The 27,892-nt window shown below is 51.6% G+C and overlaps 1 protein-coding gene across 2 annotated transcripts; it reads left to right on the top strand.

Moving 5' to 3' along the window:
- Window positions 1–148: 148 nt before the first annotated feature.
- On the top strand, window positions 149–26,420 carry ANKLE2 (ankyrin repeat and LEM domain containing 2). Of its 2 annotated transcripts, none has more exons than XM_058691567.1 (13): window positions 149–308; window positions 8,405–8,878; window positions 11,073–11,279; window positions 12,410–12,603; window positions 12,684–12,872; window positions 15,371–15,493; window positions 17,816–17,882; window positions 19,411–19,583; window positions 21,245–21,351; window positions 22,199–22,383; window positions 22,780–23,425; window positions 24,228–24,359; window positions 24,722–26,420. In XM_058691567.1, the coding sequence occupies exons 2-13, from the start codon at window positions 8,410–8,412 to the stop codon at window positions 24,924–24,926; spliced, it is 2,697 nt and encodes an 898-aa protein (XP_058547550.1). In that variant the 5' UTR covers window positions 149–308; window positions 8,405–8,409; the 3' UTR covers window positions 24,927–26,420. The 2 variants fall into 2 exon arrangements, with proteins under 2 accessions (XP_058547550.1, XP_058547549.1); XM_058691566.1 differs by lacking the exon at window positions 149–308 and adding an exon at window positions 1,056–1,269.
- The last annotated feature ends 1,472 nt before the right edge of the window (window positions 26,421–27,892 follow it).

Below are 27,892 nucleotides of genomic sequence, written 5' to 3'. Positions count from 1 at the left end.
GAGTCACCCTTTTCATCGTACACGTCGGAGAGTTCTGACAAGCTTGACGAGCATAACGTTTCCATCAGCCCCTACGGCCCTTCCCCCACCCCCGCCACTTTATAGTCAACCCCTCCCCCCGCAGCCACCCCTGCTCGGCTCCAAGCCCCTCTGCGCCAACGTGGAAGGGACGGGATCACGCAGCCTGGAGCCTGACTAGACTACGGCGGCGGGCACCCGCTCCTCGGGGAAGCCCTCCGCGCCCCAGGGCCAGGGCCGGGAGGAAACAGCTTCACTCGGGCCACGGGAATGCAACGCCGGCCGGCCAGGTAAGGCCAGCGTCACGGGCGGCAGGGAGCAGTTCTCCCGCGCACACGCGGCAGCTGCCCGGTCGCCTGCTTTGTCTGGCGCGGAGAACTTGGTTCTCCAAAAGCCCAGGCGGTCACGAATGCCGTCTCACAGCGGGTCCAGGAGAACAAAATGCCGACTCCGGCCTGGAGAAGCTGGGTCGCTCCGATCCCGCGAGCAGCCCCGTTCCCACTGGGGCCGCGCGGAGCTAGCGCGCTCGCGGGGGCACCGCCGGCCAACGCCCAGGCCCCGGCTCGCCCCCGCCCTGGCTCGCGCGCAGGACCTCGGGCCGCCCCCGGCCCCCGGCGTCCAGATGCCACCGCCCCCTCCGCCCGCCTTCCGGGCCCCCCTCGGCCCCCCGCCCGCCGGCCCGTCCCGCGAGCCCCCGCCCTCCCCAGCCCGGCCCGGGCTTCCCCCTTTGGCCGAGCGCCGCCGCCGAGGACCCCGTTCGCCTCAGGACCTCGCGACCCGAGCTGCCTACGCTACCGCCTGACGGCGCGCTCGACGGCCCCTTGCGCGCCCCCCCCCCCCCCCCCCCCCAGGGACTGGGGCCGCGGCCTCGCTCCCTCGCTCCCTTGCCGGGCCACGGGGCGCGCCGGGCGAGCGCCCCGGCCCCCGCGTGCAGTCCCGGCTCCGCACCGACCACCCCTGCGTGCGGCGCCGTCAGGCAGTAGCGCGGGCAGCTCGGGTCGCGGGGTCCTGAGGCGGGCGGCCTCCTCGGCGGCGGCGGCGGCGGCGGCGGCCGGGCGGCGGCGATGCTGTGGACGCGGCTGGCGGCGGCTGAGTGGGCGGCGCTGGTCTGGGAGCTGCTGGGGGCGTCCGTGCTGCTGATCGCGGTGCGCTGGCTGGTGCGGCGGCTGGATAAGCGGCCGCAGGGCCTGGGCCGGAGCGGGCCTCCAGCCCCGCCGCCCGGCGCGGCCACGAGCTCGGCCCTAGACCCAGGTGAGGCCTGGGCCTGAGCGCCGCCCGCCCTCCCCGCGCCCCGCTCGCTGGCCTGGGTCCCCTCCCCTCGCCCGGCCTGGGTCCCTTTCACTCCTCAGGCCTGTGTCCCCTCCCCTTGCCCGGCCTGGGTTCCCTTCTCTCCTCAGGCCTGGGTTCCCTCAGCTTGGTGGCCTGGGTCCCCTCCCCTCGCCCGGCCCGGGTCCCCTCAGCTTGGTGGCCTGGGTCCCCTCCCCTCGCCCGGCCTGGGTTCCCTTCTCTCCTCAGGCCCGGGTCCCCTCAGCTTGGTGGCCTGTGTCCCCTCCCCTCGCCCGGCCTGGGTTCCCTTCTCTCCTCAGGCCTGGGTCCCCTCAGCTTGGTGGCCTGGGTCCCCTCCCCTCGCCCGGCCTGGGTCCCTTTCACTCCTCAGGCCTGGGTCCCCCCCCCCTCCCCTGGCCTGGGTCCCCTCCCCTCGCCCGGCCCGGGTCCCCTCAGCTTGGTGGCCTGGGTCCCCTCCCCTCGCCCGGCCTGGGTCCCCTCAGCTTGGTGGCCTGGGTCCCCTCCCCTCGCCCGGCCCGGGTGCCCTCAGCTTGGTGGCCTGGGTCCCCTCCCCTCGCCCGGCCTGGGTCCCTTTCACTCCTCAGGCCTGGGTCCCCCCCCCCCCCTCCCCTGGCCTGGGTCCCCTCCCCTCGCCCGGCCCGGGTCCCCTCAGCTTGGTGGCCTGGGTCCCTTCCCCTCACCTGGCCCGGGTCCCCTCAGCTTGGTGGCCTGGGTCCCCTCCCCTCGCCCGGCCCGGGTGCCCTCAGCTTGGTGGCCTGGGTCCCCTCAGCTTGGTGGCCTGTGTCCCCTCCCCTCGCCCGGCCCGGGTCCCCTCAGCTTGGTGGCCTGTGTCCCCCCCCCTCCCCTGGCCTGGGTCCCCTCCCCTCGCCCGGCCCGGGTCCCCTCAGCTTGGTGGCCTGGGTCCCCTCCCCTCGCCCGGCCTGGGTCCCCTCAGCTTGGTGGCCTGGGTCCCCTCCCCTCGCCCGGCCCGGGTCCCCTCAGCTTGGTGGCCTGGGTCCCCTCCCCTCGCCCGGCCCGGGTGCCCTCAGCTTGGTGGCCTGGGTCCCCTCCCCTCGCCCGGCCCGGGTGCCCTCAGCTTGGTGGCCTGGGTCCCCTCAGCTTGGTGGCCTGGGTCCCCTCCCCTCGCCCGGCCCGGGTCCCCTCAGCTTGGTGGCCTGGGTCCCCTCCCCTCGCCCGGCCTGGGTCCCCTCAGCTTGGTGGCCTGGGTCCCCTCCCCTCGCCCGGCCCGGGTCCCCTCAGCTTGGTGGCCTGGGTCCCCTCCCCTCGCCCGGCCCCCCTCAGCTTGGTGGCCTGTGTCCCCTCCCCTCGCCCGGCCCGGGTCCCCTCCACTCCCAGGCCTGGGTCCTCTCCCTCCGCCCGGCCCGGGTCCCTTTCATTCCCCAGGCCTGGGTCCCCACCCCTCCCAGGGCCTCAACTCTGTCCTGGGGCAGGGCTCTGCCCCCTCCCCTGGCGGGCCCGAGTCTGGTGTTTTGGGCGAAGGCCTGGAGTAAGTCCGGAGGCTTCGTGCGCACGCGATAGGGAAGCGGGGAGCCGCGGGAGTGGCGCCCCTGTCTCCGGGCTGTCTTCATCCGCTTGGCTCCTTCGTTTGGCCGCGTTCTTCTCCAGGCCCTGCGGGCTGTGGTCCTCTCCCTCGCGGCTTCGCTCTGCCGTGCCACAGTGGTGGGCTTCCCAGACCGTGTGCGCCTGCAGGCGTTAGGGACCCTGCTTCATACTGAGTTCACCCTCTCGCCAGAAAGTCGGGTTTCTTTTTGGAGAATCAGCCGTCGTTCCTTAAGTACTCTGATAGGAGGATGGCGTTTAATGAGCAGAAAGTAAAGTTAATGACCGCGTCTCCGGATCTCGGGGCTAACCGTCAGGGTCCGTACGGATGGCTTACTTCTGGTGTCCTGGCCCTGCAGCTGAGCAGACAGGCCCCAGGAAGGCCCGCCGGTGGTTGAGAGCACGCGGCTGGGAGGCTGGGGCCGGCTGGGATTGTAGGCCTGCTGACACCCGGTCCGCTTCCCCTCCGTCCTTGGGTTGCTTCCCTTTCCTCGCCTCCTGGAGAGAGTTTTAGCCGGTATGTTGAGAAAATAGCACGCTGATTTGTCCGGTCACACCGCCAGCCCTCTGCCAAGTGGCCGCACAACGCCGAGACTGCACACCGCCTGCGTGCTGAAGCTAAATGATGTGTGGGGCCACGAGGTCAGGGTTGGGAGCGCCCCCCCCCCTTTTTTTTAAGATTATTTATTTGTTTTTGAGAGAGAGAGAGGTACTTGTATTCTCTCACGAGCAGGGGAAGGGCAGAGAGAGGGGGAGAGAGAATCCCAAGCAGGCTCCATACTGTCCATGCAGAGCCCGACACGGGGCTGGATCCCAGCAACCCGTTAGATCATGACCTGAGCCAAAATCAACAGTTGGACGCTCAGCCGACTGAGCCACCCAGGTGTCCCTGAAGTCATTTTTTAGACTTATAAAAAATTACAAAACTAGTATGAAGCAAACGTATGTGCGAAAAGATGCTCAACGTCGCCAGCCAGTGGTGAAACACAGATTAAACCTCCAACGAGATACTGCACCTGTTAAAATGACTAACATGAAAGTAGCCAGTACCGCAAGCTGCTGGTGGAAATGCTGAGAAACTGGGTCTCTCATTTACTGCTGGTGGAAATGTTACAGGGGCAGCCACTCTGAAATCAATTTGGCAGTTTCTCAAAAACGTAACTGTGCACTGTATTTTTGGGCATTTATCCTAGAGACATGAAAACACTTTTACACAAAAACCCGTGTGTGAATGCTTATAACTACTTGTAGTTTCCAAGAACTGGAAAAAGCCCAAATGTTTCTCGAGGGACAAAAGGGTAATAAGACTGGCATGTTCACACCACAAAATGCTGCTCAGCAGTGAGAAGGAAGGAGGTGGTGGTGTGTCTCAGGAATATCGTGCTGATTGAAAAAAGCCAAGGAGGTTTAGAGGGTGTGATTCCATTTATCAGAATGTTCTTGAAAGATTACGGTGGAAGAGAACAAATTAGCGGTTGCCAGGGTCTGGGGACAGTGGAGGAGGTTGGGGGGGGGACAGTTCTGTGATCATAACTTTATCCACGTGATGGGTGGTGCTGGAAGCACGTACAAAGAAGAGCAGAGTTGTGCCGACACTGGCGAGGCTTAGCCGGTGTCACTTCCCTGATTTGGGTGTGGCACTGTCACCAGCGATGGGTCCCCAGGAACTTCCCATACTATTGTTTGTGTTTATAGTTTTTTCAAAATAAAAAGTTAAATCTATGCCATTCGTTTAGATTCCCTGATGTTAGTAGCTTACATAATCACTAGGAGTAGGACAGCCTGGGAGTGTTCATTCAGCTCGCAGACCTGACTGGGTTTCCCGTACCGTCATCTTTGTCTCTCTGTCAGTCAGGGTTTGGCTGATACTTTGGATTCCAGCCCGAGGGTCAGCAGACCACATCTTGCCAGCCAAATCCAGCCCCCACCTGGTTTTTCAGTCTTGCTGGATCTGTAGCTGTTCTTGAGTGTTCGAGAGACCTTCTCGCTCACAAGTCTCACCCTTAGTCTGTGGCCCTTTATGGATGTTTGCTGACTCCATTTCTAGCCTCCTTGCTTGTGACTCCCTTCTGTCAGTGAGGAACTGGACTCTCCTTAGCCATGGTGTATCCAGGTGCTTGCTGACCCCTCAGGCTGGTGTAAAGTAGCTTCAGGATCGTGGACCTGTAGAATGTACAGTCACTGGGTTCGTTCACCACCACTCCTTGTGCTTCTGTTGTCCACTTGGAAGGTCTTTCTCCATCTTTTTGCTTATTTACTTATTTTTTAGTATGTGAATCACAAATGTGTTTCTTTTATTCTTTTTTTTTTTTTTTTTTTTTAACATTTATTCATTTTTGAAAGACAGAGAGAGACAGAGCACAAGCAGGGGAGGGGCAGAGACAGAGGGAGACACAGAATCCAAAGCAGGCTCCAGGCTCTGAGCATCAACACAGAGCCCGACACGGGACTCAAACTCATGAACTGTGAGATCATGACCTGAGCCCAAGTCGGACACTCAACCTACTGAGCCTCCCCAGGCACCCCCCAAAAACATGTTTCCAAAAGTCAGAACATAAGAGTGATGTTCAGAGATGTTTTTCTTCCCTGTGCTGGCCCTCTGTCCATTCTTCCTGTCCAGTTTCCATACTCCACTCCTACTGGGAGTTTCTGCTTTATTCTTTATTTGGTACAGGTGAGCAGGTATTCGTATACTGTATTACAGTGTGTATTAAACAGTGTATTAAAGCAGTGGTTTTGTTTTTATTCAGATTGACTTTCTAACATATTATATGTGCTACAAAATAATAAGCCTGTGTAACCTAATAACTAAAACTGATAGTTGTGGATAATGTGTCAGTGTCAAACCTAGCAGCACGGACTTTACATGTATTTTTTACCTCACTCTTACTGTAGCCTGAGGGGTAGAACTGTCATTATATCCGTTTTATAGATGAAGAAACTGAGGCTTAGAGTTTACATAACTTGTCCAAGGTCACACAGTTAGTGCCGTGATGTGATGGAATTGTTCTGTTTAGGGCTTGCTTGGTTGCAAGGACAAACTAGCCCAGATCAGAAGGGTGGCTTTAGAGCAGAGACACAGGAATGGCATGAAGACTGGACTTTTCTAGGAATGGGTGTGGCCTCTCTGTTTATTTGGAGCGTCTGCCCCAGTTATCCCAACCCCTTGCATGTGACTTTGACCTAGTTTGTGACGTTCACATCAGTTTCCCATCATTGAGCCACCTCTGTTGCTCTTATATCGAGGTTTGTAGGGAATCACCTGGGTAACCCCCTAGGTGGAGTGGTCAGTAGGCCCTCCCCTTGAAGTTCTGTGGCAGATTTGGGGTTCTGTGGTACACTCATTGTTTAAAAGGCCAGTATCCCCTTTGCCAATAAGTAATAGCCAGTTTTGAAATCTTGGAGTTGGGTGGGGAGAGATGGTATTAAAAGTTAAAAAAACAAAACAAAACAATTTAACGTTTATTTATTTTTGAGAGAGAGAGCATCCGAAGCATGCTCCAAGCTGTCAGCACAGAGCCCGACACGGGGCTTGAACCCACGAGTTGTGAGGTCATGACCTGAGCTGAAGTCAGATGCTCAACCAGCTGAGCCACCCAGGTGCCCCGGCATTAAAAGTTTTTTAAAAAAGAAATTCACAGAAAAGATGGGGTAATATAAGAACTCTTTGCTTATAGCTATTATCCAGCAACAACGGGTATTAATATTTTGTGAATCTTTTTTATCTTTCACTGCCTCCCTCCTTTGCTCTCCTGCTAGAATAATTTATTTTTTAATTTTTATGTATTTTTTATTGATTTATTCTGAGAGAGAGAGAGAGAGAGCAGGTGCACAAGCAGGGAAGGGGCAGAGAGAGGGTGAGACAGAATCCCAAGCAGGCTCCACACCATCAGAGCTTGATGCAGGGCCTGAACTTACAAACTGTGAGATCATGACCTGAGCCAAGGTCAAGATTGGATGCTTAGCCGACTGTGCCCCCCCATGGGTCCCCCTGCTAGAGTGTTTTCAAGTCAATCCTGGATGTCCCATCACTTCATTTGTCAACACCTCCTAAAACCCTCTACTCCTTGGTTTCATTTTGTATCAGTGTGTGCATTTCTCTTCATCTCCTCTAGGGGTTTCTCTCTTTTTACTGTCAGGTTCCACTTTAGGCTCACTGTCTTTGTGTTTGTTCCTTGTTATTCCTGGTTTATTATTGGCATTAGAGCCAGCATCTATGTGCTTGTGACTCCCACAACCAATTTTTCCCACTCTGAACTTCTTCTAAATCGAAACACCTGATCGGTAGGCATTAAGATGTTTTTGATGCTCAGTGCGTAAGTCTCCACCTCTTCTAGTTCTAGTATTCTCTGCCTTGGGTCAGGTCACTCATAGGCACCTGGACCAGAAATCTGAGTGTCATCCTAGGCTGCCTGCAGGCCCACACACCCCTCCCCATGGCCTCTGATCCATCCGTCCTTCACACCTCCAGTTTTTCTCACCTAAGTGCTTGTTTCCAGCCCCATTACGACGCTAGTCTGTACCCCAATATTTCTTCTTTCTCCCCGATTCTTGCTGACCACACTTAAACCTGCGACCTGCTCTTTCTCTGAAGGTGTGGATTAGAGCTCCTGCTCCAATTCAGATGCACTCGCTGAGTGGCTGTGTCACTCGAACAAGTGACTGAGCGTCTCTGTGATCCAGGTTCTTCATCTGTAAAGTGGGATGAACAGTGGTGAGACCTGCCCCACAGAGAAATCATGCTGGTTAAATACTTTGTGTAGTGCGCTTACACCGGAGCCAGGCACATGGAAAGCCCCCCCAAAACCTTAAACATTAACTACTTAATATTAGCAAAGTGACTGCCAGAGCCATCTCTGTGGCTCCTCTGGTTAAATCTTTGTATAATTTCCTTTACTTATGGAATGAAGTGCACATGTATCTGTAGGATGCATCTCTAGAGTTGTATTTTTGACGGATATTGTTCACATGCCCTCCTTGGGTTTGTTCTAGATTACACTCTAAGTAGCACCAAATGATGTGCCTGTTCCCCCAGTGTGAGTACCTACTTAGAAAGTTAGTGTGATTGTGTCACGTAATAGTATCAGGTTCTAAGATTCTTATCCAAATAAACCAGAAATTGCTTATCTAAATTTGGTTAGATTATGATCAATTGGGAAACAGTTTCAGAAAGCTCTCATAGAAGGCTCATAGACTACCAAAAATATGGACAAACACTGGCTTGAAATGAAACTGAAGCCAGCATTTTTGCCACTTGTGTTTTTTGTTTTGTTGCTCATAAGAAAACAATGTAGGGGCGCCTGGGTGGCTCAGTCGGTTAAGCGTCCGACTTTGGCTCAGGTCATGATCTCACGGTCCGTGAGTTCGAGCCCCGCGTCGGGCTCTGTGCTGACAGCTCAGATCCTGGAGCCTGTTTCAGATTCTGTGTCTCCCTCTCTCTCTGACCCTCCCCTGTTCATGCTCTGTCTCTCTCTGTCTCAAAAATAAATAAATGTAAAAAAAAAAAAAAAAAGAAAACAATGTACTTCTCACCATCAGATTAATTCTTGTCTTGGCCTAGGTGAGATGACAATGGATGCTATCTTGGCTCGATTGAAACTCCTGAATCCAGATGACCTTAGAGAAGAAATTGTGAAAGCTGGATTGAAATGTGGACCCATTACATCAACCACAAGGTTCATTTTTGAGAAAAAATTGGCTCAGGCTCTATTGGAGCATGGAAGAACACTGCCTTTACAGCCTCCTGGCCACGACATGTCAGGAGCCACAACCATAAGCCAGGACACACAGAGAAATTGGAAGTCGGCTGTAGGGAGCCAACCAGAGCAGGTTGGCTTGTCTGAGGACAGAGATTTTGGTTACAGCGTGGGCTTGAATCCTCCAGAGGAAGATGTCGTGATGTCTAAGACCTGCTCTCTGTCCTTCGGTGCTGCCACTGGGGTCAACGGTCACAAAGCCATGGTGACGGCCTCTGCAGGGCCGCCTCTGTACTATGGGGTATGCCCGGCGTACGAGGACATCCCTGCAAGAAATGGTAATGTGACAGGCACCTGGTGTTTCTCACATGGGGTGGATGGACAGCAGGGGAAGGTGATTTTGAAAATCACAAACTACAGAGAAGAATTAGGCCCCATAATTGCATTGCCCCAAATGAACCATCGTCAGCATTTTTATATAGAATTCTGCTGAATTATTTGTAAATCTACATGTGACATGTGAATTTTTATAAAGAAAATTGGATTCTGTGAGACATGCTTCACTTGCAAGTAGTTTTTGGCTGGCTACCATTTCTTGATTAATCTTCTCCCTCCTTTTTTTTTATTCAATATAAGCTGAACCCCTTTTATGTTAATGTAAATGGCTAATGCAGCTATAAGTAATTTTCAACATCAAAGAATTGCAATTTTATTTTATTTTTTTTTAATTTTTTTTTTTTAACGTTTATTTATTTTTGACGGAGACAGAGCATGAACAGGGGAGGGTCAGAGAGGGAGGGAGACATAGAATCTGAAACAGGCTCCAGGCTCTGAGCTGTCAGCACAGAGCCTGACACGGGGCTCGAACTCACAGAGCGCGAGATCATGACCTGAGCCGAAGTCGGACGCTGAACCGACTGAGCCACCCAGGCGCCCCAAGAATTGCAATTTTAAACAAGACTAGAGTAGGTAGCATTGGAAAGAATTAATGAAAGCCTGATATTGATTAGAATGTCAGAAATCCAGACTATCACTATTGTAATATCATTTGTGGTGGCACCCCAAAATAGGAGATTAGACACATTATGTACCATGAGTAGAACTGAATGTTTATTTTGAGAGAGCACGCGCGAGCAGGGGAGGGGCAGAGAGGGGGGGGGACAGAGGATGTGAAGTGGGCTCTGCTGACGGCCGACAGGCCACTGTGGGCCAACTCACGAACCTTGAGTTCGTGACCTGAGCCAAAGTCAGACGCTTGACTGACTGAGCCACCTAGGAACCATGAGATCATGACCTGAGCCAGAGTCAAGAGTCGGATGCTCGACCAACTAACTGAGCCACCCAGACACCCCAAAAGGTGTGCATTTTCGTTTGAAAGCCACTGCCCTCCAGAAGCTGTTAGTACTCACTGTGTTTGAGAGAGTAACTTTTCCAGTCTGTCTACAGTATTGAACGCAAGGTTTTATATCTGTAAAAAGGGAAGTCTTGTTTCCGTTCTGTCAGCCAAACTCCATGTTATTGAACTTTCCTTTTTATCTTTTCAATAAGGGAAACCTCTGTCTTGTGGGTCAGTTACTTTTTATATGGTTTTAATTTATTATTGTATGAATCTGTTGGTCATATCTACTGACTGTTTTTACTGGGCAATAGACATTACTATTCTTCTCTTATATTGGTTAAAATTTTTTTCTCCCCATTAAAAAAATTTTTTTTCTTTCCATTTGTATTTTATGTATTTTTGTGAGTTTCAAGCAAGCTTGATTGTGATAGTTCGCCTACAGAACTTTAATATTCTTATGTAATAGGAACTTTTCCTTTATGTATTCTGGGTTTCTTGGTACACTTAGAAAGGCATTCCCCACCCAAAATTATGTTTAAAATTCTCTTGCAATAGTCATAATTTTTAACTTGCTTTTTTTGTTATTTTTATTTATAACATTAATCCAAGAGTTTTATTTTTCAGTATGAAATCGTATCCTTAGATACGGTAAAGTTACACGTGTATAGCATACACATTATTTACATTCACGTCCATGCATATGATCAGTCTTATTAACTGTGTTGTTTTGACTAGCTAAGGCCCTTTTTCTCAAGAATGACTTGGCTCAGGTCATGATTTCATGGTTTGTGAGCTCAAGCCCCACATCGGGCTCTGTGCTGACAGCTGTCAGCACAGGACCCCCTTCAGATCCTCTGTCTCTCTCTCTGCCCCTCCCCTGTGCATGTATGCGTCTCTGTGTCTCTCAAAAAGAAGTCAACATTTTTAAAAAATGGCTTTAAGATTAAAAACCTGAAATACCGGGGCACCTGGCTGGCTCAGTTGGAGGAGCGTGCAACTCTTGATCTTGGGGTCGTGAGTTCAGGCCCCACATTAGGTGTAGAGATTACTTAAAAATAACACCTTCAAGAAACAAATCTGAAATACTAATGTGAAAGAAATCAGACAGCTGGTAATGGTTATTATGAAACTCGGGGCCTTCGGGTGTGAGCCAGTTACTTCTCTGTGATTTCCCTGTTACTTTTCCTACACAGAAAGGATTCATGTTTATGAAGATAAAAAGGAAGCACTGCAAGCTGTCAGAATGATCAAAGGATCTCGATTTAAAGCTTTTTCAAGTAGAGAAGATGCTGAGAAATTTGCTAGAGGACTTTGTGATTATTTCCCTTCTCCCAGCAAAGCCTCTTCAGCACTTTCTCCTGTGAAAACAGCACCACTCATGAGCAGTGGTGGGCTGAAAGGTGAGTTATATAGCAGTCCGCTTCTGGTACTGCTGTCAGGGTTACCCCTGGTGGTTTCTGGGCCCTCTTTCCTGATGTGTTGTGACTGGTTTTCTCCTCCTTTGAGAGAAGTCCAGTTTGCCAGGAAGTAGAGAGCTGAGGCCTAGGCCACGGAGTAGCCGAAGGAGAGTGGGTCGGTCACCTGGTCTGGGAAGGACTAGGGACCCCGAGGGTAGAGGCAGCGGGGCACTGAGTGGGCCCTGAACCTGACAAGGCCACTGTTGGCCCTTCCCTTCTGCTGCCTCTGTCTCCCTCTCTGCCTGCTGCCATGGGATCTTGGGGCTTTTTTAGATGCTGAGACCTGTCTCCTTCCCGCCTGCAGCCACACCTACTTCTAGGATGGTGGTGCCTGCTTTGGCACACATAGTCCTGCGGACGTGGAGCTGGCCTGCGGGGGGAGCCCTGCAGCCCGGAATCCCACCACACCTGCTCCAGCTCTAACAGGGGTCTCGTGAGAGGCCTTTTCGGTAGGCCTTGTGCAGAACCCCAGCAGCCTCTGACCGTGGCCCACGCTCCACCTTGCCCCGTCCTGGAGCCCGCAGCTGTCCTGCTTCCCAGGCTGGCTGGGGCTCCCGGGGAAGGCACCCTCTCCTTATGGACATACGGCCTTCAGTCGAAAGCTCCGCCAGCCTGTTTTCCTCTGCTCCCTTCCTCTGCTCACACAGGTGCTTCGTAGACGAAGCCACAGTGATTTCTAATACTTAGAGGTTTCCCTCTTTGCAGTCGGTGAAAATACTCAGATTGTTTTCAGACATTCTCGGGTGTTGTAATTAAAACGACAAATAGTCTTGGCTCACTGTGCCTTCGTGGGCCTGCTCCGTGCGCGTGGAGGTTCCTGTGTGCGTGTGGTGGTGTGCCCTCACCCTCCTCGCAGCCTTTTCTAGCTGCAGGCCGCTCAGGCCCTTTTGCACTTGGACTCCTGCTGTGGTGACACGTTTGTGCCCCGCTGTTGGCTAGCGCACTCCCAACTAGGTGGTGATGGTGATGAGCTTGTGTGGGGGCGATTTCTGCGGCCTCAGCGTAGCACACAGTGGGTGATGAGAAAATGTTGGTGAAGTTAAACATTCTTAAATCCTTTCTCTTGATGACAGATGGTTTGTACCCACCTGAGTCTGAAACTGTAAACAAAGAGCGAGCCAACAGTTACAAAACCCCCCGTACTCAAGATCTCACTGCCAAACTTCGAAAGGCTGTGGAGAAGGGAGAAGACGACACCTTTTCCGATCTCACCTGGAGTAACCCCCGGTATCTGATTGGTTCGGGGGACAATCCCACCATTGTGCAGGTAAGCCTGCTTCTAGCACCGTTAGCCTCGGAAGACTGTGCTTGGCAGAAATGAAGCTCACATCTACAGTCTTTTTTCAGGAAGGATGTCGGTACAATGTTATGCATGTTGCTGCCAAAGAGAATCAGGCTTCTATCTGCCAGCTGACCCTAGAGACTCTGGAAAACCCCGAGTTTATGCGACTCATGTACCCGGATGATGACCAGAACATGCTGCAGCAGCGCATCTATTACATCGTCGACCTGTACCTAAACACGCCTGACAAAGTGGTGAGTGCTCCTAGGAGGGGTCATGTCAGCCTGGCAGCAAGCTTGGTGTCCCCGTGTGCATTTCCCCGCATCGCCATGCACATGGAGGGTGGGACAGGAGACGCGCGTTCATTGCGCTCAGCTGCCTTCGAATTAGGGGTGGGGACGGGATCTGTTCACACATAGGAGATCTGCCGCCCCAGGCGGGGTGTACGTGGGTCTCACCTGTGGCCAGGGTTGCTGCAGGAACACGTCCCTCCTGGCCTTTGTCCGGGGAGACCTGAGCTGGGCTTTGATGAGAGGCTGAGCCAACGCCAAAACCTAGAGAGGAGAGAAAGTAAGAGGTTGTGGTGCCTTTTATTCGAGGGTTCTGTGTGGTTTTTTTTTTTTCCCCCACCTAATATGAGGAATCTTTCCTGTGGAGGTAAAAATCTCAAAGGTTTGGTTTTTAATGGTGCATAAGGCTTATGTAAGAATTGTTAAAACAGAAGAATTTTACATAGTTCTGTAAAGCAGAACCCAGTGATAGCTTACAGCCAAGACTTGTGAGCCCTGAGCAAGCCCGGGAGTTGGGAAAGTTGTGGTTGGCAGGAGAGGGAATGACAAGCGTGCTGAAGGTGTCATGACTCACTATTTCATGACACATACTGAATGGGACACATCAAACTCCATGGTCGCAGAGCAAGGGTAACCTTTAAATTAACAAGAGAGAAAAGAGGGAGTGAAGACACATTTGGCCAATCTGGCACAATTCTAGAAGGAGGTATTGGAGAAAGCGATGATTATACATATGGAAGCATTACTAATTGTAAAAGAAGACAGAAGGAGCACAGAGTTCTGTGCTTTAGACTCAATAAGGAAGGATTCCTGACTTGGTTATTACAATCAGGAAGTGTGACTTGAAAGGTAAAACAGAGAAGCGTGTGTCCTACAGAAAATACAGTATTTACAGAAAATATGCATGTGTACATCCACAAGGAATGCTTAATAAATTCTTGAAATTAGATGTTATAGGCTATCTTTGAGCAGAACTCACCAAGAGTAGGAATCAAAGTATTAGACACAAGTACCTGGCTTGGCAGAGCCCAGTGTCGGTGAGAAGCACCCAGAGCCTGCTGTCTGGGCAGGAGAAGCGGTTCCCGGCAGGAATGCGGGCAGAGGCGGGAGTCATGTTTGGAGAGCTCGGAACAGGTTAGAGACGGATGTTCTGTGGTGCCAGGGAGCGGGATGGCCAGAAGGATGCGGGCTGTTAGGTGCTGAGTGGAAACACTCACCCCTGCTGTGCCGCGATCGGTGTCCCCCCGCCTCTGCAGGCCTGGCACAGGAGGTCAGGCTATGAATGGATCTCGGGCCCAGAGCAGGAGTGTCCCCAGGACAGCATGAATTGAGAAAGTGCTAATACAGAGAATGCACTAGAGCAGATCTAGGAAAGGCCGGCCTGTTTTGGTAAACGAAGCTATACTGGAACACGAGTCTGCTCATTCTTTCTGTGTCATCGTGGCCTCAGACACGCATAGAGCAGGGTGGCTGCCCTTGGCTGAGGCAGCTTGCCAACCTGGACGAGCGGGCAGGGTGCGGTCAGCACTGCTACGGGCAGACACCCAGACCTCTCCAGGTTCGTGTGGGAAGTCTTGTGGGATGGTGAGGTGGTCCTGGAGGGTGTGGAACAGGGAGTGCGTGCCTCCTGGAGGATATTTGTTCCCACGGGATCACTTGGATCACCTCTGGGGGGTGCACAAGGTGGCGGCGTGAGTGTGAGTGTAAGCGGCAAGGTCCACGAGGAGTCTCGGAAGCCTGTGCAAGAGGCTAAGGGGAGGCCGGCACGTGGGGGACTTGCGAGCTGGGACGTGCCATCCTTGGTAGTCACAGGTGGACCGTGGCATTGAGTTCCTGGCCCTGGTCGATGGGAGTGGGTTCTGTTTCGGATGTGCTGCATTTGAGCCTGTGGCCGTTGCAAGTGAGGGTGCCCGGTTGAGGCGGGCTCCATAGCTCTTGGGCTCAGGGACGCTGTTAGTCGAAGGCCCGCTGATCTGTAGGCCTCAGTGGAAAGTATCCGGGGAGCGTTGGGAAGCGTCCTGAGGTCAGGAGCAGAGAGTCTCATTTACTGTGGTGTTGGCCGCGAGAGAGGGTTGAGGGCAGACCAGGTTCACAGACTTTGTTTTATTCTGGGTATTGCATCCATCTGTGTACCTCACCTTTTGAGCATTGATCATAGGACTTTGTACTGGGACCTGAATTGTTAAAGATGCAGTTTACTGAGCGGTAGTTATGCCCCAGCTCACTTGTCAGCTCCGTCTGGGCCTGGGCACCTGTTAAGTGGGGTGCTGGGCTGGCCTCAAGCTCTGGCTTCAAGTGAGGGTAAGTGTTAACACGCCAATTATTTCTCAGTTATAAAAACAATGTCTTTCTATGGTCTTTTGTTTTTGAGCGTTTTTTGTTCTGCTAAATACCTATTTTTATCTTAAAGCAACTTTATGAGACAAACATAAATAAATATTCTTCCTCTGCACCTCTCACAGGGCTATGACACACCATTGCATTTTGCTTGTAAGTTTGGGAATGCAGACGTGGTCAATGTGCTTTCTTCACACCCTTTGATTGTAAAAAACCCAAGGAATAAATATGATAAAACTCCTGAAGATGTAAGTATTTATTTTTGGTTTTAAGTTTGTTTATTTACGTTTTTGAGAGAGCATCTGCATGTGTGTGCACATGCACATGAGTGGGGGAGGGTCAGAGAGTGAGGGAATCCCAAGCAGGTTCCGCACTGTCTGCCCAGAGCCCGATGTGGGGTTCCATCTCACAAACCGTGAGATCGTGACCCGAGCCGAAAGCAAGAGTCGGACACTTAACCACCTGAACCATCCAGATGCGTCTGTAAGTATCTACTAAATTGCTGTTACTACATAGTACTAGATATGAAAATACACAAAGTTAGAGTCACTGTGAAGTCACAGTAACTGTTTGAACATGTTTGCGGCACAGGCACATCTTAGAACCATGATTACTGAGTAACAGGCCTAGCTCCTGGCTTTAATCAAGTTTCCTCTGTGCGTACCTCAGTTGTCCAGGGAGCTGGAGAACAGAGGAGGTGACGGTGTTGGTCGTTTGGGTGATGATGATGTTGCTGATGGTAATGAGAAGGTGGTGAGGATGACAGTGGAGAGGTGGTGATAATGAGGGAAATGGTGGGGATGTTGGTGCTGGTGGTGATGGTGGTGATGATGACGAGGGAGATGGTGGCGGTGATGACGATAAGGCCGGGGATGATGGTGCTAGTGGTGCTGGCAATGGTGATGACAGTGATGATGGTGGTGAGGTGGGTGATGGCAGTGATGAGGACGATGGTACTGAAAGCTGACGTGTTTAGCTCATGAGGTACCAGCCGCTGTCCTAAGCCCCTCCCAGATATTCTCACCTGACCTATACAAGCCTTGTTAGCATTGATACTGGCCGTTGAGCAAAATGTGCCTTAGAGAGGGCAGAAGTGAGGTGGGGAGGGAGGTGGACCTGACGGAAACTGAAAGAAGGGTGATTTGTACCGTGCATCGGAGCTGTTGGCAAGCTGACCTGGGTCAGCCAGCCCTTGAGATGGAATCTGCAAGGATCTTAATCTGGTAGCAAATGCCACCTGTGTAGTTGCTATGGTTACGAAGATAGTGCCCATTTTCTATAGAAACTAGAATACATGTAAACAAAAAATTTTTCATTCTGTAACTCAGAAAATTACTATTATTTTTCACATGTATGTCTGACTCAACCGTTTGTGTGCATAGGTATGTATATTTATTCAATATAAGATGGTCTTTGGTAACTGTTATTCTTTTTAAATTAAAAAAAAATTTTTTAATGCTTGTTTATTTTTGAGAAAGAGAGAGACAGAGACAGAACATGAGTGTGGGAGGGGCAGAGAGAGAGGGAGACACAGAATATCAAGCAGGCTCCAGGCTCTGAGCTGTCAGCACAGAGCCCGACATGGGACTTGAACCCACGAACCGTGAGATCGTGACCTGACCCGAAGTTGGACACTTCATGGACTGAGCCACTCAGGCACCCCAGTAACTGGTATTCTTTAAAGCATTTGCCTTTCGGGGCGCCTGGGTGGCTCAGTTGGTTGAGCATCCGACCTCGGCTCAGGTCATGATCTCACAGTTCGTGGGTTCGAGTCCCGCGTCGGGCTCTGTGCTGACAGCTCAGAGCCTGGAGCCTGCTTCGGATTCTGTGTCTCCCGCTCTCTCTGCCCCTCCCCTGTTCATGCTCTGTCTCAAGAATAAAAAATAAACAGTAAAAAAAACCAAAAAACAAAAAAAAAACATTTGCCTTTCCTCACAATCAGTTACACATTTTAAAAAATAGTTGCACTACTTACAGAGTAGAGTTTAGTTTGTTTTTTTCACAGGCTGGCAGGAGATGGTAATTTTGTAGTTCCTTCCTTATTTTAAGGTTATTGTGGTTTTTTATTATTTCTAGTAAAAATGTTCTTGAAACATCCTGCAATTCTTTAAGGAAGAAAGTTGATTTTAGAGTAGCAAGAATAAAACACCGTATTCTTGTTAAATAGGAACTCTGTTTTAACCCATCCAAACAAGAGCAACAAACAGGCCCCCAGGCATTGGAGCTCATAGAACTAAAAATTACAAGTGTCTCTGCCTGCGTTTGCCTAACTGAACATGCCTTTCCTTGAGGAAAACTAGAAAGTGTAGGGTGACACGAAGAAAGAAAATCAGTTCACTCCCAGGGTTTGTTTTTCTTGTCCTGACCCCTTTAGCTTTTATAGAACGTTTTGGGAGAAAATTGTACTGTTCAACATGGGTTTTTTGGTTGTGAGTTTGATGAAATATTTACCATTAGGACACTATCCTTTTTTTGTTAACCTTAAAACTTGCTTTTATAAAATTATTTTAATGATAAAATGTGACAAACTAAGATTTAAAGTGTTCACATACTGTGTCTTTTTAAAATAGGTCATTTGTGAAAGAAGCAAAAATAAGTCTGTGGAGCTGAAGGAGCGGATCAGAGAGTACTTAAAGGGTAAGGGGGACCCTGGCCTGGCGTCGTGGGGAGTGGATCCTCTCTCAGGTGACAGCCTGAGGGTCGTCTTCTGCTTCCTGAACCCCCAGCTCAATGCCATCTTGTTGTCCTGTCATCCCTCCTTTGAAGCCTGAGCTTTTCTGAGAGACGCGGGTTGTCTGTCCTTTGACTATTGCTCGTGGCTTCACCCCGTCATCCCTGCCCGTGTCTCGTGCAGCAGGACCCTCTCTGGTCCCTGCTACCTGGGCACGGCCTGCAAGTTGGCAGAACAGAGAGTGGGAGGGTCCCTTCCTGGAGCACTTGGGTCTGGGGTGTCAGTGACTCCCCATCAGCCCTTTCCTGCTGCACCCGGCCCTGCCGCTCCTGTAGCTACAGCTAGGACTGTCCTCACCGGGCTCCCAGAGGCAGCCCCGCTCCCGCCCTGGCCCAGCCCTCGGCGTTCTAGGCTGATGCTTGAATTTGCGTGAGCCATGGGGGCAGCCCTTCCTGACCAGGGCTGTGGGGGCTCTTCCCCGCCTTCTGGGCCTGCCTTTTATGGTGAAGAGCTTTAGAAGCGTGAAGATGGCCGGTTTCAGAAAGGGGTTGTTGCCGGCCGCTTCCTCTGGGCTGTTTCCAGTGTGTTCTGAAGGTGGAGGCACAGGTGCCTTTCCTTTCGTTTTCAGCTGGAAGTCTGGTGGCCCCATTTCCCATCTTTCCTTCTCTCTTAGTTTCTGGTAGATCCGTTTAAAGCAAAGGTCAGCAGATGCCTGCCTGGCCTGCCACCTCCTTTGCAGATAAAGCTTTATTGGCACACCACAGCCACAGCTATCCTTCTGTACGTGGCGTCTGGACCCCTTCCTGCTACACCGTCCCAGGTGACATCATCACAGTCCACCATCGTTTCTTTCCGCATTTCACATGAGAGTGTCACATGATGCCGAGTCTGTACGGAGTTGTGTGTTCGATGATAGAAGTTTGTATCGTAGGGGCGCCTGGGTGGCTCAGTCAGTTGAGTGTTCGACTTTAGCTCAGGTCATGATCTTGTGGTTCGTGGGTTCGAGCCCCGCATCGGACTCTGTGCTGACAGCTCAGAGCCTGGAGCCTGCTTCGGATTCTGTGTCTCCTTCTCTCTCTCTGCCCCTCCCCCACTTGCATGTTTCTCTCTCAAAAATAAACTTAAAAATTATTTAAAAAGAGAGTTAAAATCGAACTTTCTCTTTTTAACAATTCTCAGATTCCCATTATGCTAATGTTGTTCACACAGGCCCAGTCCTTTTAGTACCTGGGGGTGAGGAAGTCTGCTGCTGCCCTTCCTTCCTTCCCCTTATTTTCCTGGCAGAGGAATAATGTGTGGCTGATTGAGTCTGGCAAAAACTGGCCGCTTCCCCAGGTCTTTTGGCTCCAGAGCTTTTGCACCTTTTAGAGTTTTTGCAGCCTTTTTATCACTGAACAGCTTGCAAAACCCTGGTGTTTCTGAGGCTGCCTGACACAGCATTGAGGTGAGGACCTGCCCAAGCAGATGCCTTTAGCCGGTGTCTCCTCCTCCCAGGCCACTACTACGTGCCACTCCTGAGAGCTGAGGACACGTCTTCTCCGGTGATCGGGGAGTTGTGGTCTTCAGACCAGATGACCGAGACCTCTCACGTCAGCCATGGTGGAGGCGGCCCCAGAGACCCTGTTCTGACCCTGCGAGCCTTTGCAGGGCCCCTCAGCCCATCCAAGGTGAGCTACTGTGGAAGCTTCTGGAACCAGCTCCTGGCCATCCCCACCAGAAGTGCCGGGTGTTCCAGCTCTTGCTTTGTGTTTGGTGTTGAGACCAGTACTTATGGAATCGTAGTCAGTTGGTGACAAGGCTTGAGAACATCTGCTGGAGAAACCAGAACGTGTCTTAACCCTGTTCCTCACTCGCTAGCCAGAGCGGATGCGGTGGTGAGCCCATACGTGAGAGAAGCGAAGTTTACCTGGGCTGACCCTCCATGCTGTCATCACCTGGTGCTCCGGTCCGTGTCAGTGGCCCTTCTCACAGTACATGCTGATCTAGCCTGGCTGTCTATTCCCATATTCCTGGATTTGTATTGTCACTAGGAAACTTGCATTTGCAAACTGTGCAGTTCACCTTCTGGGCCGAGGTATTTCATACACTGTGTGTCATTTTCCTCTCGTTAAAAATAATTTTAAAGGGGCGCCTGGCTGGCTTGGTCGGTTAAGCGTCCACCTCTTCTTGATCTCAGCTTAGGTCTTGATCTCAGAGTTGTGAATTCAAGCCCCACATTGGGCTCCTTGCCGGGAGTGCAGAGCCTGCTTGGGATTCTGTCTCTCTTCCTCTCTCTCTGTTCCTCCCTTGCTTGTTCTCGCTCAAAATAAATAAATAAACTTAATTTTTTTTTTTTTTTAAATAAAGGGGCACCTGGCTGTCTTGATGGGTGGAGCGTGAGACTCTTGATCTCAGGGTTATGAGTTCAAGCCCAACATTGGCAACGTTGAGTGTGGAGATTACTTAAAAATAAAATCTTTTTTTTTTTTTAATGTTTATTTTTGAGAGAGAGGGAGACACAGAATCCGAAGCAGGCTCCAGACTCTAAGCTGTCAGCACAAAGCCCAGTGCAGGGCTTGAACCCATGAAACGCGAGATTGTGACCTGAGCTGAAGTCAGGTTAATAGACTGAACCACCCACATGCCCCTACTTAAAAATCAAATCTGAAAAAAAAACAAAAATCACTTGACATGAGACCTACCATCTGAACGAAATGTAAAGATAAATCATTTCATTTATTTTTTAAAGTCTATTTCTTTTGAGGGAGAAAGTGCACGTGAGCAGGGGAGGAATAGAGAGAGAGGGAGAGACAATCCCAAGTAGGCTCCACACTGTCAGTGCAGAGCCCGACGTGGGGCTCAAACCCAGGAGCCATGAGATCATGAGCTGAGCCAAAACCAAGAGTTGGATGCTTAACTGAGCCACCCAGGCGCTCCAAAAATAATAATTTTAAATAGTTATGTGCAGTTATAGAAGTGTCTCCCAAAACAGGTGTTATTAGTTAAGATTAGATTCATTTGTGTAAAAGAAGACTCTAGTTAAGAGTGACCTGAAAACATAAACATGCATTTACTCTTCTGTGATGGAAAAGTGGCTTGAGGGTGGCAGCTCTCCAGTGTTGGCCTCGGGGTCCCCGCGGGAAGCTCCTACCCTCCCAGCCCAGCCTGGGCCCCTGGAAGGGAGCAGGACCACGCCCCCACGGACCCTTGCCTCTGTGTGAGCGCCGCCCTGAGGCCGTCCGGCTGCCAGACCAGAGGGGGAGGGAGGAGGGGCGCTGGGAGGTGCTCGCTGGTTCTGTTCGTTCACCTGTGACTTGGGTGAGCACCGCCCCATCCGGTTTCTCCTCAGGCAGAAGACTTCCGCAGGCTCTGGAAGACCCCACCTCGAGAGAAAGCGGGCTTCTTTCACAGTGTCAGGAAGACGGATCCAGAAAGAGGCGTAGAGAGAGTGGGAAGGTACTTGCCAGCGCAGTATGAAGTGACACGGAGCTGAGTAGCAGTGTCCTTTCGTCCGCTGCGTGTGTCTGTGTTGAAACCAGTTAACAGCCGCCTTCAAAATGTCATTCCTGGGAAGCGTTCACTGGGGGGACATAAAGCCTCTTTACTGAGGTGTGATCCCGCCATGGCAGCCACTCTCCCGGCAGGATTGATGGGTAGCGTGCCTGGGTTCACAGTGTTTTGTGTGACGTGTCATACAGAGGGTGTCCTCTTGGCAGTAAAGGAGGAAATAAAACACAAGAAGAAGGTGTGGCTTGAAACTACTAGTAAAAAGTCCCAGAAAAGCATTTTTCCCACCATCAAGATGCTGAATACAGCGTCATCAAATAAGGCTACACTGAGTTGTTTCAGAGCCTTTTCTCAAAATATGTGCCCCCCCGCCTCCGTGTGTGTGTGTGTGTGTGTGTGTGTGTGTGTGTGTGTCGGTATGTACACACACATATATAACGTGCCTAGTTTCAGGTTGACAACTTGAACCTCAAAAGAATTTCCAAACGTTTATTTATGTGCTCAGCCAAAACCAGAGTCGTTTGTGGTGTGAGTAGGGTGGTCGAGGCCTCCTTGCCGTGACTTTAATGCATTCAGTGTAACAGTTTGTGAGTGAAACCGCTCTCAGTCCTGGCCTGCTTTAGAAAATAAAAACTGCTATCTTAGCCCCATATTTAGGATAAAATAAAAATCATAGCCAGAAGTACAGGCATTACTTGCACACTTTAGCACAAAGTGGCTCTTTTCTGTATAGTTGGTTCTGTGAGCGTTTTTTCCGACTGGTTTTCTAACTGATGGATGGTATCTCTTCCTGCAGGGAGCTGGCTCATGAGCTGGGGTATCCCTGGGTCGAGTACTGGGACTTTCTGGGCTGCTTTGTTGACTTGTCTTCCCAGGAGGGTCTGCAAAAACTAGAAGAATATCTCGCTACCCAGGAAGTGCGCAACGACGCCCAAGAGTCGGGAGAAAATGAAGCCAGCCATCAGGACGCCTCTGTCTCTGGTAAGGACGCGCAGGCACATGTAGGTTCTCAGGACGCGGACCCTGTCCAGTGGCCGCGGACCAGGAAGCACGTCCACGTGAACGGGCAGATGCCTGCTGCTCCGCCTGCCCCTTATGTCCTGGCGAGTCATGGGAGGTGCCAGCCACCGTCCTGACCGCATGTGCCTACCGTTGACTTCCTTCTCCTTTTCCTGCTTTTGAGGGCAGGGTGCTGGGCCTGGAGGCTGTGCTTTCTGTTTGGCTTTTCCCAGGGAACTCACATCTGTCAGGGGCTGAGGAGGCAGCCTCGGCAAGAGGCTGGTTTCTGGCTGGTCCCAGGGATTTGCAGCCGCGCTGCCTGACGTGTCGCAGAGTGCGTCGCCCGCGCCTCTGCACAACTGCTCCTCTCCCTTGCAGGCCGCCGGAAGTGCAGCAATTCCATCTCCGTGAGGGCGTTTCTGGACGAAGATGACGAATTGAGCTTGGAGGAGATTAAAAATCGGCAGAACACAGCTCGGAACAACACCCGGCCCACACTTGGCACTTTTGGGGACTTGGAGTGTGACATCCTTCCCTTGGAGCAGGAGACCGAACTCATAGAAGCCTCCACCCTGACCAGTGCCCACAGCAGCAAGAATGGATTTTGTAGCCCCCTAAGCGGAGGCCAGACTCTGGGGAGGAGGCGGCCAGAAGCCCCGCGTGGGGAGGAAGCCCTTCTCTCACCGGTGCCGGGCCTGACTGTTGAGTTTGATAAACTAAATTTGCAAGATCTAGGAAGTAACTTTTCTAAGACCCCAAATAAAAATATGAAAACTGCAGACAGACGGAGCCCGACATCAAGAACGGATGCGGTGGAGAGGGACTTGTTAGAGCCGTCTGCTGCCGATGCTCTTACAAATGAGCAAATGAGGACAGAAAATGAAATATCAGCCAGAATTGCTAAGATACTCCTGGGTCCTGACGCTCCTGGGCACGAGGCACAGCAGAGCTACAGTTCCCCATCCCCAGAGCCCTCAGGGGTCCCAGCTAGGAAGGAACCCATCCAGAGGCTCTTCCTTTTTGGGTATGAGTGGGTTGTGTGCGTGTGGGAGGCTGTGGGAGTAGACATGGGAACGGAACATGGCAGGAGGCCGTGGGGGTAGACGTGGGAGCACGTGGGAGGTCATGGGGGTGGGGGTGGACGTGGGAGACCATGGGGTGGACGTGGGAACGTGGTGGGAGGCCATGAGGGGTAGACGTGGGAGCATGTGGGAGGCTGCGGGGGTGGATGGAGCACGCGGGGGTAGGGGTGGACCTGGGAGCACGTGGGAGGTCATGGGAGTTGGGGTGGACGTGGGAGGCTATGGGGTGGATGTGGGAGCACGTGGCACCATCCTATTTCTCCTGAAGCTTTTTTCTGCCCACAACCTGGTTGGACGTGTACTCCTGGCTCCTATCTCTTTGATGAGTTTGTAGCTCTTGGTGCTTTTTGTGACCCTCCAAGTTGGCGGGAGACGCGTTTTCCTTTCCAGCTCAGCCTCCCGTCTTGCTGTACTTCTGGGGAAGCTGCGCTGAGAGCTCGGTGCTGCATCCCGGGGAGTCTCAGCCTTCTGGTTGGTGACCTTCGGAGGTGGCAATGCTCAGAATTGCATTTTCGGTGGGATGGTGTGTCCTCTCTGCCACTGTGGCTTTTGTCCTCCACAGCCCTCACTGCAGCTCTGACAGCCGAGCCCTGCAATGGCAGCAACGGACCAGCTGCCCGTGCTTCCGTCCTGCTGCTCTGTTCCTGTGCCCAGCCCTCGAGTTCAGAACATCATGGTGTTGGAAGTCTGTGTTTCTAACTATGGGTATTTTTGTTTTTTCTTTCCTTTTTTTCTGCCTGGCAGAGAGGAGCCGTCCAAACTGGATCGGGATGTGTTGGCCGCTCTGGAGGGTACGGATGTGGACCCACAGCGGTACCCGGCTGTCCACAGGTGGAAGAGCGCCGTCCTATGCTTCTCCCCCTCAGACAGACAGAGGTCAGTGGGCCTGCAGGGTCACCGGTCTCTTATATGGGGGCTGTTGGTGGCCGCCTTCCAGAACGGTCTGGTTCTGAGTCGCGTGTGTGCACGCAGTGGCTTATCTGGGACCCTGGCAGATGGGTCGGCCACGCTGACGTGTGGCTGCCTGCACAGACAAGGGGTCTGCAGTTAGGGAGAAAGGGGACCGGGTGCTGCCAACAAGGTCGGGGCAGAGGATGGAAGCAGCCGGGGCTCTTGTTCAGGGCCACACGGGACTCGTGTGGAAGAGCTTGTGTGCTGTGAATCCACAGGCCTCGCAGGGTTGGGGCGCGGGGCCCACGTCACCATCCATGCTGACAGACCTTTCTTGGTTTCCTCAGTTGGCCGAGCCCCGCGCTGAAAGGGAGGCTGGAGTGTCGGCAGCCGGATCTTGGCGGCCCCCACAGCTGCAGCCCAGGGAGAAGCCCCGGGAAGCCCGGCCCCACACCCCACTCCCCAGGCCTGGGCAGCCCTGGGCGCTATAGCCCCGCAGGCGGGGGCCGCCTCCGCAGGATGGCGCGCCTGGCCCAGCTCACGGCCTTGTAGGGCCGGTGCCAGCTGCTGGGCGTCTTTTATTCTGTGTTTGTAAAGAAAGAAGGGTAACGTGTTTATTGCTAAAATTCTATCAAAAAGAATATATTCTGGTTAATTTATTCTCATTTTGAGAGTTAAAAGAATTTTAGAAAATGCACATTTTTTTGTATAAAATTTCGTTCTCTGGTGTTTTGGGAGAACTTGATGAAAGCAAACTCGGATACAGATTTTCTGAGAATCGTCACTTGTACCGACGCAGACTCGAGCTCACCGTCCCAGGCGGACGGCAGGTTGTGGGTGCCAGAGTTGGGGCGGCCAGATCGGCAGCGGCGCCCCTCAAATAGCTTCATTCACTTCAGTTCCGTTCTTAGAACAGATGAATTTTGTGTCGTCTTCCTTTTCTGGGAAGGAGTCTTGGACTTTCTAGTTCATGATAGAAAAATCTTTGTTTTGCCAGTGGATCCCAGTGGATTAGGCCAGTTGATAAAGGTGGCTGTCCGGCAGTAAACGAACCTTAAATAGGTCTTAGACTTGCAGCAGTGTTTCTCATTTGGGTCATTACAAACATTAAACTAGGTTTTCTCTGAGAGGGAATAAATCCTCTAGTCTGTGGGAGTCCTAGGAACCGTCCGTAGCACTGGACAGGCCAGCAGCAGACCTAGGAAGCCTGCACCTGCAGTTACTTTGTTTAGTTGCCAGAGTGATACCAGTAAAATGATCTTTAAGTTGTTCTCTGGTTTTCAAATGTATTGCATATTTTCGAATTCATTTCCTTCCGATTTCCTGTGTAAAAGTGTTGTGTTTTAGTACAGAAACTAGAGGTTTATCTCTGAGTCCTGGTCAGTTACCGTAGTGCATTTATTTCAGCTTCCCTTTGGCCGTGACCTCTTGGGGGGTCTGCCTGGAGCGTGGGGGCCACCTTAGAACCACTGCCATGACTGACACCCAACCCACGGCCCCACGTTGAGGGCCGACCTTTCTCGGGTGTACGTGACCGCTCACACGCTGCTGGTGCTCTGTGAGCATGTCCAGTGTTATCCAAAATGCAAAGCTCTACCAATTTTTGCTAAATTCAGTGCCTTTTGTAAATTATTTTTTATTTTCCTGAAACTTGCTTTTTTGAGAATATACAGAGATACTCAGTAGGCATGAGGTTTTTTTTTTTCCTATGAAAACTCTGATTGGGAACTTGTGTTTAAAAAAAGTTTATTTCTTTCATGTGTTAATAAGAGGTCAGGAATATTGGAATCTAGATTTAGATTTAAAAATTTTAAAGGTTGTTGCATAGAGTGTGTAACACTGGTGTGACAATCTAGATAAAACACAGAAAAATACATTCTATTCTAAAAGCCAATGGCGTTTATAAAAGGCATCTTTGTTCTCAAAAGAAATTAGAATACAGATAGCATATTCACAGTGGCAATCTGTTTTCTATAAAACCTTACCGTACTGTCCTGTATGTTGTTGTAAATATCCAGATGGAAATTAAAAGTGTTTCTGTCCTAATTTTGCAGACTGTGGTTCTTGTTTTCTGAGGTTTTAGGTCATCTTTGACTATTTCCTCATTTGTTTATAGAAGGTGGCCCTGGCCTCAATGAATGCATTATCGTGTGTCTTAAGGTGATTTTGCATTGTTTTTTAAGCTACTTAATGAAATTATTATTAAAACCATGTGGTAATAATTCTAAGCTTTCAGAAAGACTGCTCTCACTGGTGTCTGGGCAAGTACCGTTTTTAGTAAAATCTTAAGCAGTGCTGTGATGAAACAGTACATTAATCTGATGGTGGTGAATTTGCTGTTTTTTGGCCCTTTTTGTTCCTAACGTGGTTGTGAAAAACCTCGAGTTAAGCTAGCACAGATTTCATAATCGCCCTTGGAAATGAAACCGGTCTCGTGATGTTAACAAATGGAGTGTAAGTTTTTCAGAAGAGGTGACGGGGACCACTCAGTGGTGCCGTGGCACCAGCTGACACACGAGGGACACAGGAAAGCCCCCGCCATCGTCGCCTGGGGGAAAACCAGAGCCAGGCTGTTCTAGAATGAGTGCCCACCACACGTGGCAGGTGTTGGTTTGCAACCCTCTTGGGAGTTTCCGGGAGAAATGTGTAACTGGTCCCTGTACGGGGGGGCAGACAGAAACCAAGAAAGAGGCCGGCCGCTCCAGGTGGAACAAGCCAAAGAACTTCTATAGGAGGCCTGTCTCGGGTGGGAGGGTGAAACAGACCCCTGCACCCACCCTCCAGAAGTTTCTGTGGAAGCCTCAGCGGTTCACTCACGCATGCTGTACACACGTTCTCGGTCCCACGTCACCATCTCAAGGCTCCGTGGGCAGGGAAGGTGAGCGGAGTCCATATCCAAGGAGGGGAGAGGGTGAGGAGCCTCCGGGTGTGTGGGGCCAGCTCACAGGTCGACGGGCAGTCACGTCTTTTTGAAGACCTTCCCCAACAAGGACCACAGACGGATCCTCATGAATAATTGGAGATACTCCCAGAAACATTCACAGCTTCGAGAGGAAACGGTGGGCTGTGGGATTACTGCTGTGACGGGGTGTGGCTTCGGAGGCCATCGCTCGCTCACTGCCCTTTCGTCCTCAGCTGGGTGTGCTCACCGGGCCTGCACTTTCCTTGTCTTACACCCGCGTGTTGCAGCTGCGCACAAAACCCGCCAGTACTGTCTTTGCTTACAGATGCACTCCGTTCCTTTCTTGATGGTCCCAGAAGACAGTATTTTGGAATAAGCAGCAGGCCACCATAGGAACCAAGTGCTGTTTGTTCCCAGATGTGGGTTCCTGATACAGCTCTCATTTGGGCCGAACTTGGGACAGTGCTGCTGACATCCCAGAAGTCTGGAGTCCCTGTCCCCTCAGACATCAGTGAGCCCCGACCCCATGTTAGCACCGACCTCCTGCTCCTCACCTGCCTCCCCGCGATGCGGGCTTGTTTTTGGTTTCCAAAATGCTGCCCTGCGTCTCAAAGGT

Source organism: Neofelis nebulosa, chromosome 11 (genome assembly GCF_028018385.1).
Source record: "Neofelis nebulosa isolate mNeoNeb1 chromosome 11, mNeoNeb1.pri, whole genome shotgun sequence".
Lineage (NCBI taxonomy): Eukaryota > Metazoa > Chordata > Mammalia > Carnivora > Felidae > Neofelis > Neofelis nebulosa.
Note: the sequence above shows the minus strand (reverse complement) of the source record. Positions and strands in the feature narration are given on the sequence as shown.

Excerpts from the sequence above, each read along its gene's own strand:
- ANKLE2 (XM_058691566.1), top strand. The coding sequence starts at position 1,083 with ATGCTGTGGACGCGGCTGGCGGCGGCTGAGTGGGCGGCGCTGGTCTGG. Across the intron at positions 8,879-11,072 it reads GGACATCCCTGCAAGAAATG|AAAGGATTCATGTTTATGAA; the intron begins GTAATGTGACAG and ends TTTCCTACACAG. Across the intron at positions 21,352-22,198 it reads GGCGTAGAGAGAGTGGGAAG|GGAGCTGGCTCATGAGCTGG; the intron begins GTACTTGCCAGC and ends CTCTTCCTGCAG.